The following is an 18987-nucleotide window of genomic DNA, read 5'->3' as shown; positions in this document are numbered from 1 at the left end:
AAAAGTCAAGGACCGCTGAAGGGGCGAGCCGAGCGAGCGCACCGAAAACCAGGAAAGCTGGGACCGTCGGATGGAAAATCGGTGTCCTGTATGGTATATGTTTTTCCAGAACCAATATGGCCATATGTGAAAATTGTTAGTTTTTTGTCCCTCTAGTGCTGATTCTACTAGAGGTTTTATATAATCGAAAATGTCGCTGACTTAAATCGGGCCCAAGAACTTTATCAAATCTAAATTTTTCATTTTTATTTTTATTACAGCTAACTTCATTTTTAGTATTTTTTTCACTAATTTCAATAGTTTCGTTGTCTATACAGCTTATGTTGCACATTCTGTAACAAAAAAAAAGGTATATGTAGAGTATTGTTGTAATACTTTTAAACGTGTGTATATATAAGTAAACTTACCAATTGTTAAATTTCGTTGCTGCAGTGGTTCTGTTACTTATAAAAACTTGTAATTTATTTATAATTTATTTATAATTTACTTATAATATTATATAAATAAAAAATATAAAGACTCACTGTTCTTGGAATTAGTCCTTCATTTCCTCCTTTTTCTCCCTGTATTGTATATGTTTTACCAGATACAGTATGGCCATATGTGAAAATGATTACGTTTCGTCCCTCTAGTGCTGATTCTATTAAAAGTTCGACGTCTTCAAAAATGTCACTGACTGGAATCTGGCCCAAAAACTTTATCATGTCTATACAGCTTGTTGCACATTCTGTAACAAAAAAAAAGGTATATGTAGAGTATTGTTGTAATACTTTTAAACGTGTGTATATATAAGTAAACTTACCAATTGTTAAATTTCGTTGCTGCAGTGGTTCTGTTACTTATAAAAACTTGTAATTTATTTATAATTTATTTATAATTTACTTATAATATTATATAAATAAAAAATATAAAGACTTACTGTTTTTGGAATTAGTCTTTTGTTTTCGTCTCTTTCTCTCTGTGTGGTATATGTTTTAAAAAACAAGAAACGGTCTTAATAAAAAATCTAATTTTAGTTGATTTAGCTGGATCTGAACGATTGCCAGATATGGATGCCATTACAAAAAAAGAAACAATCTATGTTAGCGTATATCGCTTTATTTTGAATTATATAAGTTAGATTAGGTTGCGCGCCTTTATATTGTATATACACACACAATAAAATAAAAGATAGACATCTCATATAATTGTTCAATAAAGCTTTATATGCAGTAAAGTAATTGGCAATGTATTGCCAATATCGATGCGAATCGCCTAGCTAACATAGCCGTACAACATGATCGTAGCCTACGAGAGCGTACGAAATACAAAAGTTCGTCAAAAAGCAATTCGTTACACATCGAATTATCTTTTCCAATGCACGTAGCTATTGGCCGGTGGTTGGTGCTATATACGGAACAGCTGGCGCAACCAGATACGCCGGCAAAACATTTTCACCTCGCTGAATTGTCAACGACATTGCGCGCCGCGGCTTAATCCGCGTTCAGCTTTTTCCATCCGTTTCGTTTGCCCAAACGGCAGACGTATCGATTATGTTCGTCGTTTCAAAGTGGCTTCGTTTGCCGCAATCGCGGGACCGCGTGTTTTTCTCCCCAACCTAGACGGTTCGCTATAACTGGCTTTTTTTAATGACAGTTCCGCTGAGTCGATGGCATGGTATATCGTCACGGGTCTCGTTAGCAAATTCGATGATGGCGCTTACGGTTAGCATCATCGATCCCGAAATCTCGTTATGCTTCTCGATATGGTTTCGCCGAATGTGAAAAAAGGCGCTAGTCTCGCTACGAGGTAAAATATTGTGCGGTTATATTTCATGCAGATAACATCGGCTTTCGTTAACCCTTTTTTTAGGGGTCGATGGCATGTCCAACTTTGATCCTTCAAAGCGAGATGAAATATGACTAAGTTCATCGATTCCTATCTCTTCAGGGAACGCATTTATTGATATCGAATTCAAATGCAGTTTAATAAAATCGTTATATTCTAACTATAACAACAAAAATTGCTATCAAGATATTCAAGAGTTAATAGTATTTTCGCACAAGAGATATTGTAAATCAAATTAAATGATTAATAAATAAAATTGTTGATTTATATTTTTACAGAAATTCGATTATTGATACATGTTATGTAACATAATATTTTTACAATACTTTTGAATAAAGTTTAAACAAAATGTAATTTTCTTTTGTAAGCATATAAAAGCTGAAATAATTTTTAATTGCTCACATTGTATTTGATTATTTTTTCTCTAAATAATTTTTCATCGTGAACAAAGCTGTTTGGAATAAAACGGCTTGCATTGGTTGACCATTAAAAAAAAAAAGATAAGTTAGACGCTGCCATCTGATCAGTGATCTCGATAAAAAAATCGAATGCACAAAAATCTAACTATAGTCAACCGTTATCGGGCTCTTGCACGTTAGCTCTCTGGACGGCTGATTTTAATCCGTTAAATGCCATTTCCTTGTACACGTCAGCTGCGAACCGATGAGCTTCGGAGGCATCGAATGTCCGGCGCTTCGCCAGCCATTTACTGCCAGGAGCTAGAGCTCACCGCTTTCGAGTGCTCTCTTACGCCATTCTGCGCCGATTGCATCGAATTCGCGTTCGTATGCGCTTATACCTAGTATGTCGCTCATGTCTACTCTATAAAGCGCTGAAGCTCAAATGCCGTGAGTGCATTCAGTCGGATATGAGCAGCGAAGATGGAGAAAAAACTAGTTTATCCGGTTGAAAATATGCGTATTACTGTGCAAAATAGTAATAAAAACTCGAAACCGTTTTATATGGCAAAATCGTAGTGTTGCGCACGAGTTTAATTTTTTCTACCTATTTTCTATCACCATCGTACGCTTCATGTTCGTATTTTCTCACTTTGAAGGACTTATCATCACACACGTTTCTGATGTATCCATATAACGAGAGTTCTAATTAAAATTTGGTCTATAAAACGCGATGTATTTGCAAATGCAAATAATATTGTGACGCGTCTATAACGGACGAGTCCTCGATGTATTGTGAAACTGGGAGAAAAGAATAAAAATGCATTCATCTGCTCGTAACTCACATGGTGTACATCGACAAGTTTCCCCAGTTCTCGTTGCGTACATGCACGTCAGATGACAATCCCCGGACAGAATGTGGCGGGATAATATTTCGTTGTTTATCCACCGATGGACTCACGCTGGTCGCAAAAGCTCCGAAGGTCGTTCATTATGTTTGCGCGGACTTTTCGTAGCTATCAGCGAGATATCGCGTCACACCGGCAGAGAGAAAGAGAGAGAGAGAGAGAGAGAGAGAGAGAGAGAGAGAGAGAGAGAGAGAAGAAAAAGATACAAATAAAAAGGAAAGAGTATTCGAGAGCGAATGCAACCAAACACCCCCCGGTGCAAGAGAGTTCTCCCTCCGCAAAGCTCGTAAATCCTATCGTTGCGGTACGTTCGTAAACTCGTTTCGTCGTGGCTGAGGCGTGACGCTGCGTTATAATTAACATAGGCTGATGCGCAGTATAAATTACAATTATACATGATTTACAGAATGCGATAACCGCGGTCTGGCCCCTCTGATCCTCTCTGCGGCATCTTCTCCTTCCCTCATTCACAACCACACCCATGCGCTTTTAAAGCTTCCTCAACCCCCGCGGGGTGGTATCATCGTCTATTTCCGCACACCCCAGATGACCCTCTTCACAGCGAGCTACTAAATAAACATGTCCGTACTAAACCGCGACGCGTTGCGTGCCCTGTCGTATTAAAGGTGATGTTAAGAGTCCCGCAACACCTCTGTATTCCATTCTCACATTGCATCAACGCGCCGCAGTGACTGGTGCACCGGCAATGCCTTCGCGCATCGTGCATTTCAAATCCAACGTCTGTGAAATATTTTGACTGCGCGACGAAATTCGTGCATTGCGAAACTTTAACATGTTCGTAACCACCAGTCTGTGTACAATTTTTTCAAATATCGGCATAAGGTATATAATTTCTGCTTTACACAGTTGGAAAAATTTCAATTTTATACATTGCATTAAAACGTTCCACTCAATTTTTTCTGATAATTTAACCCAAGCTTGATATAAAAGTAACACAAATATTATACAAAAAATTTAACACTTTGATAAAATTTAAAAACAAATTGTAGAAGCATATTTCTTCAGTAAAATTAACATTTATAATATGTTGACACGTAAGTACATTTTATTCATTTATTTTAGAATTTACGATTCAATTACATTCCAATTATTTTTATATTGTGTTTTTTACTCCTAAGTTGTAGTATTTCAATAATAAAAAATATTAAATATAAATTTCACACAAATAATATAATCACATTCTATTAAATCAACCTAAATACGTTAAACAAAAATTCTGATAAAGACCAATTTTAAGATACAAAATATTTTTTGTTACATCTAAAAAGATACATACGGATATGTATACAAATCCTAATACCTGCAAACGTGTTAGAAATAAAAAAAATGGATATGAGAAAAAGTATTCAAGAATGTTACAGAGTTTCATCAGCATTTCTCTAGAGATAGGATTTTTTTCGTTAAAACTTTAATTCCATTTAGAAATTTAAAGATTCTTTTTTTCTTTTTCAAATGAACAACCGACGCGACAAAAATTTAAGCAAATGCACGAGAGCCCTTCCAATTTTGCGGAGAAATTCCTGACGGTCTATCCTATAATGCAAATTCGTAACTAGATCCAGATAGCCGAGTAATGCTGAACCTAAGACATGTCGTCGGTTTCACAGCGTCGGTTTGCATGTCTGTAAATGTATGTGCCAGGCCGTACCGAGTCACGTGCTAGTCAACGACAGCGGGAGTCCTCTTAATTATGCCACCAAGTTCTGGGACACAATATGGAAGTTGCGGTTAATAATTTCAGCTTTGCTGAAATGTACACCAAACTTCTAGAAGAATTCAGGCGGTACCAGGAATGCCTTTAGGTTGTGTTGTTATTACGCTAAGTGTAAGTAATTGCTTTTGTATATATAGTTTCGTGGCATATTACATGTCTTTATCATAATTAAACTACACGTAAAATATCATCGATAGTAAAAATAAAATTCATGTAATTCCAATTTACTTATTCAAACTGTTAACATAAACATACTTTATATACTTTAATTTTTTTTCTCATGTATATATTTTAATGTCTTATGTTTTTTAATTATCTATTTAATTACTCAAATTAGAATTTAAAGATTTGATTTAATGCCATTACATTTTATAAAAAGCTTCTGTTCCTACAATTATAAATATAACTTATAAATTTAGGATATTTGTTGCAAAGTTTTATTTTCCATAGTACAAAACGAGCGATGCTTAATTCGAAGACAGAATCTACATTAGGCATATGATTCGTGTGTAATTGTCAGAAAGCGTTTTGCGAAGAAATGTCTATCTGCCAGGCGTCTACCGATCGTTTTCGTCGATTCACAATAGTCACGCATAGCGGTGGTGCCATCGCGGACAATATCAACGTTTTTATTATGACAGCTGGTAACCCGACCGGGTAAACTTCGAAAGCGGACGTGCCATTACGCGTTTAAAGCAATTTCCGGAAATCCCTCGTGACGTTCGACAAATGGACTGGAGTCATAAATAGTTCCACAGTTCTGGGTTGAAGCACGACGAGCGCCCATGCCACTCCCTCCTCCCCCTTTCTCTCTCTCTCTCTCTCTTCCCTGAATGTTCCGTGAAATATTAATGTGAATTTTATTATTACGACTCTTATATGTACGACACTAACCCAGAAAGACCACTTCCCATAACGTTTCCATCGTTATTATCGAACTTATCCTCGAGTTGTCAGAATTACGAAACCTTAATAATGTCGCGGGGTTATAGAGGTTTCCATAACTTTCCAAGTACTTATGTATTTGATATAAGCATTCATCATTTTTTACGAACAAATCGTTCATTCATCATGAATTACAAATGGTGAAAAGATGTATCGATTTATTACAGAATAAATAATCGTCATTAATATATCCCTCTCTAAAAAGGAGATGTTGATATTGTTGTCGCTTTTCCGAGATGCTAATTGGCTATCTCGCTATTCCGACTAACAATAAGATCCTTAGAATTGTCGCGTTCTGTAAACAAGGAAGCGACGCAATTAAAATGGCGAAAGAATTCGCTTGCCCGTGCGGTCAATTTCGCGTGTCACGATTGATATGGTCGGCACGCGAAATGAGTAAACCGCACTATGTATCGTGCGTCTTCGCACAAACGAGTGTTGCCGCGTGGCGCACATATACATATATATGTATAATACGTAACTTGCTCTTAAATTCGCGTTCTTTAATTTTCCATATATCAAACAATAAATAATACATTCGTTTTTTACATATAAAACAAGCATTTTAAGTAAAACTATATATGTACATATAAAGCAAATTTAAATATCCGACATTTACATGCATGTCCAATATGTGACAGCAACGATAAGATACCGAGTTTTAAAGAATTTTACTGACATTTTAATTCCAATGAGCCTGTATACGATGACGCTATGAATATTCTAGTTTATTGATGAGTAACTCACATAAATTTTCAATCACTGTAATCAGAGAACGGTAAGATTCAAAATCATTATTGGTTTATAGAAGCACAAAAGCGTCAATTTTGAGAATTGCATTCAAGAATTTTATCCCGTATCCAGTAACACAATAACTTGTATTATTATTCCCGGTATCGACAAAACTATTACAAGAACACACTTTGGTAAGATAATTTTTTACTTTAAAACTACTAGTTGTGAGATGTTTTATTAAATCGATTCTTCAGTCCAATCTAAAACTAACTACAAAACATTAATTTTTCTTTTTTTTTAGATAGTATATACTTTGTCATCCTTCTTTTCTTACATTATCAATAATTTTAAAATTCTTCTATCTATCGGTATATTAATTAAATAAAAGCTACTATTATTTTACAGTCATAGTTCAAAAGTCATAATTATCTTTAATTAATACGTTTTTGCTAGAGTTGCACTAGTAGACTAAGTATTACAAATAAATGTTCCGCGTTACGATGACAAGCAATAGTCAGATTTCACTTTCTTGCGGTGGAAAGAAAAACGGAGCTTGGTCCGCGCGATCAGATAAAGAAATAGGCGGTGTGAAAAATATAGAGAACGGAAGAAACAAACCTCTACAGTTTCGGTCCATCTATTCTGCGAGTTTTTATAATCTGTCACGGTTCGTCGAATATGTACGCGCAATGTATATCGGATTCAAACAAATTTCACTTTTCACCCAAATACGAATTGACTCTAAGTAGAGGAGAAAAAATATAAGAAAATATTTTTTTTTGTCGATTACCAGAACAAAGAATTCTATACCACGCGTTACAGTAAAATGTCCCGTATGTACTGATAATCACACATTACAATTAAAATAAAAGCGAATATTTTCAAACTATGATATATTTGAACTACGAACAATAAGAATTAAATTTGCAAAGTTCTGCTTATTGTCGACAGTAAAATGAAGCCAATTGCTGAAGTGACATTTTGGATAACGTGCTTTTTATATATTGCCACACCAATAGAAACTGCAAAGATTTTGGCAATTATTCCAATACCGTCCTACAGTCATCAAATTCCTTATCGGCCATTATGGATCACTCTAAGTCGAAGAGGGCACGAAGTTGTCCTACTAACAACGGATCCAATAAATGATCATAGTTTGACCAATTTGACAGAGATCAACTTGCAAGAGAACTACAAATACATTAGAAAATTGAATTTCGTCAAAAACATAAAGATCCATACGTGGTTAAGTACAGCACGCACACAAATATGGCCTATGATTTATAAAACAGCAGAAACTATTTACGAGCATCCGGAAGTACGTAAGCTGTATGTATCGAATAGTAACGAAAAATTTGACGTAGTTATTGCAGAAACTTTCACATCACCTTGCTTCTATGCTTTGGCGCATAGATTTAATGCACCTCTTATAGGTAAAAATAATAATACATATAAAATTCTTGTTCAAAATTTATCTTATTTTAGCAAAAATATTGAAGAAAACTACAGGCTATTTTGACTTAAAATTTTTTATATATTTTTTGTTATAATTTAATTTTGTAAACATGTAATCCGCTCACTTTATCAAATCTTAATCCTTTTCGTACCGTTTATTTTAATTGTTATATAGTCTCAACTTTAGATTCAGCGCGCTTTTTTACTTAACCCTATCTGTTTTTATCTATATGTGACTGCGTGTCGTATGGCAAGAGCGCTCGGTATATAATAAAGTTTATATTATTTCTTACGATAAAGTCGTATTGATTATTTTTCCTATTCCACAATACTGTTTATTATTCAATCTTGTTTTAATCGCATTTAAAAAACTGATTGCATTACATCTAAATTTATTTATAGGTGTGGCAACACTTGGATTGAATAATAATAATTATTACTTATTCGGTGCACCGGTTCTGCCATCACATCCTTCAGCTTGGGAAATGGAAGGTGACACCGGTTTTAATTTGCCAGTGTGGCAAAGAATAAAGAATTTTATTCGTCAATGGTATCATATATATTGTGTATTAAATTACTTTTATCCTGAGCAGCAAGCGATAGCAGAAAAATATCTCGGAAAAAATATACCGGACATAAGTGATATAGAAAGAAACATGAGTATTGTTTTTCATAATCAACAAGAAATGCTTTCGTTTGTTAGACCGACAACACCTAATATTTTCACATTTGGAAATTTTCATATTTCAAAAAAATCTGCGGCTTTACCGAAAGTAATCACATTATTTTCAAACTATATATTGTTAATACTTCATTAATTTAATAATTTTACTTTTTATTTCTTGATATCTAAAATCAGTTTCCATACGTACGTTCCTTTTTCTAAAATACATGTAAATTAAATAACAATTTTATTTCAGAACTTGAAAGAATTTATAACAGATGCACCAAATGGATTTATATACGTGAGTCTAGGTACAAATGTGCCTGTATCAGCATTACCGGAACATGTGCAAATCATATTTCGCGATGTATTCGCAAGCTTGTCATATAAAGTTCTATGGAAACATGACAGCGATTTACCAAATAAAACTGACAATATCCATATCGCTAAATGGTTTCCTCAACAGAGCATTCTCGGTAAGTGCTACAATTTAATCAAAACAGTACAAATACATGTTTATAAATTTCTTTATTAAATATTTCGTTTTGTTTTTCGTTTTGTACAGCTCATCCAAACATTAAATTATTCATATATCAAGGTGGACTTCAAAGCACGGAAGAAGCTGTTTATTACACAGTACCACTCTTAGGATTACCAGTACTAGCCGATCAGACTACTCAAGTTAATAAAATGGTATCTTTAGGAGTTGCAAAAAGTTTAAATATAATAGATTTAACGAAAGAAAAACTAAATGAATCTATAACAGAAATTTTGAGCAATAAGAGGTAATTATTTTGTTCTATAAACATTTCTTTGTGTCACACATTAAATATTTTTATATAAGTCTAATAAACAAGTTACATTATTTTACACACATGTCTTACATATATGTATAAGATTTCTTTATCTATATAATCATTAAAATATTATAATTTTCCTTTTATAAGTATATTTTTTTGTTCCATACATGTGATATTTACACACACACACACACATACACGCGCGCGCGCGCGTATTCAAATGTAATATATTACTTTTTTTTTATTTAGATATAAACAAAGAATGCTCGAAGTTAAAATGCTAAATGAAGATAAACCTTATAATCTTTTGGAACATGTAATTTGGTGGATTGAATACGTAATTCGTCATAAGGGTGCTTCTCATTTACGTACCAGTATCGTTCATGACCCTTGGTACCAAAAACAAGAAATGGACGTTATAGCAATTTTATCAATTGTCATATTTGTAACGTTATTGTGGACTCTAGTAATTATTTACAAATTGTTAAAACTAATATTTAATCTTACAAAAATGTCAGTAGTTGTTAAGAAAAAGATTAATTAATTCTTAATATGTATAAGTACATTATACAAAAAATTAAAAGATGAAAAAATTATTTAATGTTCATATTTTTACAAACATTTAAGAATAAAGTAAAAATAATTTTATTAAGTACACACTACTAAACGAGAACAAATTTAAATATAAAATTTTGGATAAAAAATCCAAAATTCTAATTATTATATTAAAAATTAAAGAACTTCACGAAAATATATTAAAAATTGAAGGACATTTGCAATAAATTATTACTTATCGTTTACTACGTGGGTAACGTTACGTAATTGCTACAATCGAATAAGACAGTTTTAACTTTATATCGCTATCATCAATAATTGTTCGTTGAAATGTATTTCATGTCTGCTAAATAATTACACTGTGACGTGGAAAGTCCCTGCCTGTCTGATTTTCATGTAATGTATAGGACAGATAGAATAGAAACATAAATATGCATAATTAAAGACAAATAGTGTGCGTGTGAATTATAGTAAGTTTTTTTAATAGCAAAAGTGTGTATGTGTTTATACAACACACACACACACACACATACAGTTATTACACATTAATAATTCAGTAATATTACATAAAATATATTCTTTCTCTCTCTTTATTTTAAGTTAAAATTAAAAAAATTTTTCTCTATTGAGCAAATATAATTTAAATCAAATTAGAGCTTTTTTTAGTTTGATTATAATTTTTCATTACATATTTCACTATCTGTAATATAAGAGACAGAGAGAGACAGGGAGAGACAGGAAGAGACAGGAAGAGCAGGGAGAAACAGGGAGTGACAAGGAGAGACAGGGAAGAGGAGAAAAAGAGAGAGAGAGAGAGAGAGGAAACGTTAATAGCTATATTTGCTATGTATTCTAATTTTCTTATATTCTTAATATTCTTTCTTTTTTTGAAAAAATTTATGCATAATACACAATGTGTCTATATTTATAGCATATTCTTTTTTAGACATTATATATACTGTCTAAGCGAGAGATAGAAGAAGCATCGCGGTCTGTTAACTTAGATGACATGGCCGATGCGTGGAAATAAGATTATTTTAAAAACGCTTAAGTTTTGTAGACAGTCGCGCACGCAAAGTTACAGTTACGACATTATATTGTTAGTGAAAACCTGTGATTAAATAAGTTATATTCTATCTATCGTGATCTTATTCCTTTCTTGTAATATCTCGGTTTCAACTATAGTTTTTACCTTGAAATTTTCTCCGTGTACGGATTATATTTATTATATATAGTGTGATGAAAATATGTGAGATTTAATTAATTCTAATTAAACGTTGATATAATTTATTACTTGTTACGGCTATCAAAATGATATACCTGTCTTACATAATTACGTGATAAAACGATTTTATATAAATTACGTAATGCAATCATTATACAAACTTGACAAATTGAATAATAAACATTACATAAGTTTGATAAACTTGATAACGATATAGATAATACAATTGACAGCAATATCCGAAATTTTAAACATGATCAATTGATACTATAATTAAAATAATATAATTAAAATAATTTTCTTATTGTAAAAGTTATCTTTTAAACATTTAAAAATGTAAAATATTTAATTGATTATATGTTTAACTTAATAATTACATTTACATTTTAAATGTAATATTAAAAACTTTGCTACAAATTGTTTTTTCCACGATTATACTCGTTATTTAAATACAGAAAATATTACATTAAAACTTTTTTCTATAACTAACAGCATATTTATTCAATGTCTGAAAGTCATGGAATGTATCTTGTTACACAAACGATGGCAAACTGTAACAATGAAAAATATCCAACCACGCGAATCATATTTTCGATTTCACCGGTTTCGCAGAAGAGTCCAATATGCGGAAATGTGGTGATCTCTTCGTACAACAGAGCCATTTACTGTTTAACAGAATTCAGCCAATTACGTTGAACAAAAAGTATCTAACAAGATTTGGAGAAATTTGATCTGTTTCTTTTTCAAAACGCAGTTATTATTTTACGGTTTCCTCATTAAAAATATATATAATTTTTTCACTATGAAGCCACACTTAGAAAGAAACGCGTATTATATCTTTAAAATTTAATAAGTCAGTTTTGAGACATATAAAACATATGATAATGTAAAAGATTTTTTTTCGATATTAGATAATGTTAAAGAAATATTTAAATCTTATGTATTTGCACACGAACGATAACAACACATATAAAACTTATTAATTATATGATAAGATTGTACTTTTCCATTATAAGATTAGAACTTTATTTAATTTGTTAAATCTGATTTGTTACTTTTCTGTATTTTTTCAAACAAAATTTTATGCATTTATGTTGCTATAATTTAACATTATAGACAAATATATATAATTTCTAAATATTATTATTATACAAGAATATGATCAAAATTATTATCCATAGTGAAACATATGTAAAAACACAAAAAAATGTGTGAAATTTTTTTATATCTAGTTGCAAAGTTCTAACTGCGAAGGAAACATTATTAAATTCGCTGATAGACATTGTTGGTAAATTATGTATCATCTATGTCTCTTTATGTATCTATGTATCTCTAACCGTCGTTAAGATGCTATGCCTGATAGTCGATTCTTATTTCAGAACCGTCTCAAATAATGTTTTAAGATGTTAATACAGCTTTATGATTTACATTTTTAAATTTTTAAACTGTCTTAATACTGACTTAGAGAGTGTTAAATATTAAGATTCGACTATGAAGATCGGCCTATGTTGCATATCAACATTTTCAATGTTTAATTATTGTCTATAGGTTGTTTTAAAGCACATTTAATACATTTAATAGCACATTATTTTCTTCAAATAAAAATAAAAATTTAAATTAAAAAAAAATTACTTAAATATTATGTCAGTACATCTTATCCAAATTAAAATGTTAAAAATTGTATTACAATTGTCATACGTATTTTGTGCTTAATATATACTTAAAGTTGACAATAAAAAATAATTGTAAATAAACAAACAATAATAAAATTGATTCAAATAAACGGATAAAAAATCGATTCAATCATGCATTACACAAATATATATATGGATTGATAATAGTATTATGCAGACGGCACTATATATACGAATGACGTTATTCTGTATGTAAAAGGAGAGACAAACATTAAGAGTTGCTATCTATAGAAGAATATATATAAAGAGAGTCAGTGTATGTAACTGATAATACTCAACTGCCGTCGTTACTACTGCTCAGTCGTCTTCGCAATGGCGAGCTATTCATTTCTTGGAGTTGCTTATGTCTTTATTTTTGTTGTCACAAATAGTTGCGCTGACGATAAATTATCTTTTCCCAAAGATTTTCTATTTGGTACGGCCACATCCGCTTATCAAATAGAAGGAGCTTGGAATGAAGGGGGTATGTAAAGAATTTCTGCTTAGAATAATTTAATTTAATTAATACTAAAGCTTTAAAAGAAATGTCAATTGGCATTTTTGGATAACAGACCAAATTTATGAAATATTACATAGACATTTTCGTCAATTTGGTAATTAATTTATTATGATGTATTTAAATTCAAAAAGGTAGAACTGAAAGTGTTTGGGACCAGTGGACACACGAACATCCAAATGTAATAGTTGATGGTAGCAATGGCGATGTGGCTTGCGATTCCTATCACAAATATAAAGAAGACGTACGAATATTAAAGAACATGGGGGTACGTTTTGTATAAATATATTTTATTCCAAACTTGTAACAATTTAAAATATTGGATATAAAAATGTCATAGGTTAATTTTTACCGATTTTCTCTGAGTTGGACACGTATCTTACCAACTGGTTACGCTAATGTGATTAATCAAGAAGGACTCGATTATTATAAAAATCTTATTAACGAATTATTAGCGAATGATATCGAGCCATTTGTTACTTTGTATCATTGGGATCATCCAGTCATCTTTGAAAGTATGGGTGGATGGACCAATGAAATGATGGTCGAATGGATGTCTGAGTACGCAAGAGTTGTTTTCAAAGAACTCGGCCCCAAGATTAAATATTTTATGACTATCAATGAACCTACCGTTGTTTGTGATGAGGGGTATTTTGAAGGCACAAAAGCGCCAGGTACTCAATGTTCCTTGCTTACTTAATAAAAAACTTTAATATTTTTTTACCAAAATTCTCTAAACACCTTTTAAAATAAAATGTGCTTTTAGGAAAGAAATTAGGCTATATTGGCAAATACTTATGCATGCATAATATTTTGAAGGCTCATGCCAAGATTTATCATATCTATGACAAAGAATTTCGAAAACAGCAGAAAGGCTACATCGGTATAGTTCCGGCTTGTACGGGCGCATTTCCCAAAAATCCTTTTGATACCCAAGCAGTAGATGCATTTTTCCAATTTAGTTGTGGATGGGTCTCTCATCCTATTTTTTCAAAGACTGGTGATTACCCAGAAATTATGAGAAATCATATAACTGAGAATAGTAGATTGGATGGTTTTTCGAAATCGATTTTGCCAGTATTTTCGCCAGAATGGGTGCAGTATATTAAGTAAGAAATCTTATAGCAATAATTAATTTCATTTATTTATTAATATTGTTATTAATTAATATTATTTTTTAAATCTTATCTTTTTTATTTATTTAAGAGGTACAGCGGACTTCTTTGCATTAAATCATTATACTTCGAGAATTGTGGAAACAGTGCCACGAGAACAAGGAAAGGCGTGGTATGATTATTCCGGCGTGAAAGCGACTATGGATCCGTCATGGCCAAAAAGCGCTTCGAATTGGCTCAAAGTTAGTTAGCATAGAAAATGCATATTAATTGCGTGTATCAAACGGATATCAATTTTCGTGTGCTTGAAACTTCAATTTGTATAGGGCTTGCTAGGAATTCATTAATTTGACCCTGATAACACATCAGGCACAATTAAGTCTTACAGATGGTTTAACCTATTATTATGAATAATTCATTTTGTGAATTATTCATAACTCGTACTCAATACCATAAATTGGAAATCAGAATTGAGTGTATTTCAGAAAATATACATATATCAACAATTCAATGAATCAAGCATAACTAGTGAAATTATGATCGATTACGGAGAAACTATTAATTGACTACTGATAAATATAATATTTCGTATTACAAAGTAACGAAATTTGTTTTACTGTAAAATTAGAGCAAATATAAATATATCAAATGTTGTTTTTCTTAAATACAATAAAATTACATAAATTAGAATAATTTTTCACGCAAAGTAAATTCAGCGAATAAAATATCATTTGCGTTTATATGCATTGATATACAGAAAATTATAAATATTTTAGGTTGTACCCGCTGGTTTTCGAGAGATTATCAAGAAGATTTCAAGTGAATATGATTACCCAACTATTTTTATTACGGAGAATGGTTTCTCTGACAGATGTTGTACTTTTGATTATTTAAGAATATCTTACTTGCATTCCTATATGAAGGAAATGTTAATCGCCATTCATGAAAGTGGATGTAAAGTAAAGGGATATGCTGCTTGGAGTCTATTAGATAATTTTGAATGGGCTAGGGGTTATACGTGAGTCATTATTTAATACATTTTTATAAGCTTTCTTTGTGAAATACACACACACACATAATTTATATTATTTTGTCCTAACAGAGAACGGTTCGGATTAGTAAACGTCAATTTTACGGATCCTAATCGAACGAGAACTCCAAAATGGTCAATGAATTGGTATAAAAATGTCATTAAAACTGGGAAGCTTCCTGATGAGTATCTAGTCACAACAAATATTGTTTAAATTTTAAATTACATGCATATCTAAACAGATATGTTGGATAGTATTATATTAAAAAAACAAAAAAATATTGTTTTTATATATTAAATGTTACTTTTTTATATTAAATGTTACTCTCGTGTATTTTATTTTCATGACATTGGTGACACTGTCATCAATAATGTTTATAAGTAGAAATAAATAGAAATACGTGTTTCATTAAATTCTTTGTCATCAAGACCGTTCAAAAGAACACAATAAAGTAACATAAAGTACTGACTAATTTTACTTATAAATATTATTAAAAATATTTACTTAAAAACATAAAACATAAAAAGATTGAATAAAGATTGAATAATTCGCTATCCTTTTGAAATACTTTTGAACTGGTTGACATATTTATAATATTGGTGGACAAAAGTTTTTTTTAATTTGGTATCTTTAATCAGAATAGGCGTCTCTTAAAGTTTTTTACCTGATATATCTGAATTTGTAAGTGAAAATGTCTTAACACGTTATATTTTCGAAAAGACATTAAAACTAAACAAAAGTTTTTAATTTTTCTCAAAAACTTGATGTGTAAAAACATTTTTACTTACGTATTCAAATTTAGCTCGTCGAAACTGAGAAACTTATTTTAATTAAACTTACTTGACGTAAAATTTTGGTTAGTCTTATTTATATGTTAACAATATATATACATAGATATATGAATATACATGTATACACATATATAATAAAGATGATTAAATATGTAATATAGAAATGATTGAAATGTCACAATATTATTTTTTATAATACACGTGTAGAATATATTCCGATCTACGATTGGTGGAATTATAAAAAGTATCAGAGCAATCATAGCAATCGCGACTCAAGAAATAAATGAACAGGTTTTCAAAAAGGAGTAATCGCATGTCATTACTCTTGGGAAATATCTTTCACCGTTCAAAGCGAAAACCTTGGCAAAGTAACGAGTGCGCTTTCAGCGGAACGAAGTAACTCATTATGGCATACAGTTTATTATTTTTATTCACACGAACCTTCTCAATTTAGCAAATTTCAATAGAAAACATTCTTCGGTTTCCGCGAAAAGTGCAAAGATTTAAACAGAGCGAGCAATCAAAATAAATTTATTTTTGAAAATTTAAACTGTCAAATTCATTAATTGTGAATTAAGTTTTTTTATGATTACAATTTCACACAATTCGCATAATAGATGCAATGTTGTTACTATAGAAAATGTATGTCTTGTAACTCACAATGTGACAGCAACCGACGACAGTTAGCATAAAGGACATTGCGTAATAATTCAAGAACAAATAACGGTCTGTCTTCGTTTAATCCGATACCAGGTTTACTCTCTTGCGCTGAATAGATCGTATTGCTAGTAAGTGAGATAAGGCGTTAAACAAAAGCGAGTAGGTCGAGACGGCGAGGGATGATGCTGCGAATGCTTTCTGGTGCCTATCTCGTTTATACAGCTTTCTATGCACACTGCCAGCTGATAAAAAAAAAAGAAGGGACGGAAATAACAGATCGCGCTTCGGCAAGCAGAATCTCGTGTAATTACCGAGAAGCGTCGTTGTACGTGCACTCGTATCACGTTCATCGATGCTCCGTGGAGAATACTCAAAGTCCGCTAACGAAAGACAAGCGCACACGTAAGAATAATTCTTCACAATCGATGGCTCCAATTTATTCGGTATATACGTAATTAAAAAATAAATTGTATGTATAATTATAATAATATTTAAGCTTTGCTTTGTTGAGATATTATTTTTATCTCAACGTTTATCTCGATTTATTAAGCGCAAAAGAGTAAGCCTAGCGATACTAGAATTAAACAAAGACGGAGGGTTATAGTATCAATTTCAATGTTACAAACGCGAATAATGTCGGCATCGGTATTGAGCGCGTATATATGTACATTGTTCCTGGTTATAACTGAACATTCGTCAGCATTCCCAGGCATCTTTGGTCATTCAGTATCGGTTTCACGGGTGTTAATTGCACCTACACGATGTGTACACTGCATCATCCCCACACAATAATTTACGCATAATTGGTACAATTTAGATAACTCGCAGCGTATCAAATTATACCATGTAAACACACGCGAACCCGTCTACGCGTGCATAGTCCGTAACTCGATAATTATGTATTCGTACATAAACGGGCCACGCGAGCCGACTCGACGATTTCGACGAAGTACTAAGGGATCTAGACGGGAATATGCATACGCGCCAACAACTCAGGCTGCTTAAAGATCGTTTACATTCTAATGTAAATATTGTATATGCACAATATATGCACGTAGACCGAAAATCCGTGCCTCAGAATCTCATGGGTGAGATTAGCTGTGTGCCATGCGCAGAGCCGAACAAATGTGGTAGTGGGATGACACGAAAACGTCGTTTTTAGGATTAATTTTATCGTCTCGATTAAAATAAATATTTCAAATAATACTTGAGTCCTCAATTGGTTCTTAACAAAGGAAAAGATGACAACGATAAACAGTTTAGGAGACTTTCCCGCAGGGACGACTAATCCGCACAGTCATTTGGGCTTAGCAAACTTACGGCGTCGAACTTAATACACTGTGGACACTCCCATACATCTACACATCACATATACAGATATATTATGTTGTATATCTACACTCATGTGTATACACTTATACAGATATATTGGATTTTTTTTTACATATCTATTTACGTTTCTGCCCAAAGAATTAATTGAGTCTTAAAAAGTCGTATAAAGAATTTTCTTGATTTTTCTATATCATTGGTGACGTGTGGTTCCGTGTGAAAACGGTTGGCTTATAGTCATTAAGTTCTGGATTCGATCCCAACTCATCATCCTACATACATTTTCCGAGGTTGCATCAGAGCCTGGGGACCTAGGATTATACTAGACCTAAGGGAGAGCTGAGGCTATACAGGCCTAAGAACTTAAGACTACGTTAAGCCAAAAAGAAACTAATGGACTGTATTGTGCCCAAGCTCCTATTAAGGCTTGGATTAAACACAAAGAAAACTTAGCTGTAATTACAGAAAAATTTTCTTTTTGGATCTAGATGACATCTAGGGACTGATATTATAGTCCCATCTGTTTTCGTTACTACTACTTCCCATAATATTTGGGAACTGATTTTTTATACTTTTTATTAAAAAAAAATAACTTGCTTTTCTCTCGACATACTTCCTAAATCA

The 18987-nt window shown here is 32.0% G+C and overlaps 2 protein-coding genes across 3 annotated transcripts; both read left to right on the top strand.

Annotated features, from left to right (window-relative positions):
• Nucleotides 1-5239: 5239 nt before the first annotated feature.
• LOC114255489 (UDP-glucosyltransferase 2) lies at nt 5240-10083 on the top strand. Of its 2 annotated transcripts, XM_028194358.2 has the most exons (6): nt 5240-6739; nt 7500-7981; nt 8406-8776; nt 8924-9143; nt 9233-9452; nt 9717-10083. In XM_028194358.2, exons 2-6 carry the CDS (start codon nt 7504-7506, stop codon nt 10009-10011), a joined length of 1584 nt encoding a protein of 527 aa, XP_028050159.1. In that variant the 5' UTR covers nt 5240-6739; nt 7500-7503; the 3' UTR covers nt 10012-10083. The 2 variants fall into 2 exon arrangements, with proteins under 2 accessions (XP_028050159.1, XP_036140757.1); XM_036284864.1 differs by lacking the exon at nt 5240-6739 and having other exon boundaries at nt 6752-7981.
• Nucleotides 10084-13172: 3089 nt separating this feature from the next.
• On the top strand, nt 13173-16534 carry LOC105827838 (myrosinase 1). Its single transcript, XM_012666009.3, has 7 exons — nt 13173-13404; nt 13572-13705; nt 13778-14111; nt 14204-14546; nt 14644-14794; nt 15329-15570; nt 15655-16534. Exons 1-7 carry the CDS (start codon nt 13254-13256, stop codon nt 15794-15796), a joined length of 1497 nt encoding a protein of 498 aa, XP_012521463.1. The 5' UTR covers nt 13173-13253; the 3' UTR covers nt 15797-16534.
• Nucleotides 16535-18987: the final 2453 nt, after the last annotated feature.

The sequence above is a fragment of the Monomorium pharaonis genome, chromosome 1 (genome assembly GCF_013373865.1).
Source record: "Monomorium pharaonis isolate MP-MQ-018 chromosome 1, ASM1337386v2, whole genome shotgun sequence".
NCBI lineage: Eukaryota > Metazoa > Arthropoda > Insecta > Hymenoptera > Formicidae > Monomorium > Monomorium pharaonis.
The sequence above is the reverse complement of the archived record's forward strand: the minus strand, read 5'-3'. Positions and strand labels throughout refer to the sequence as shown.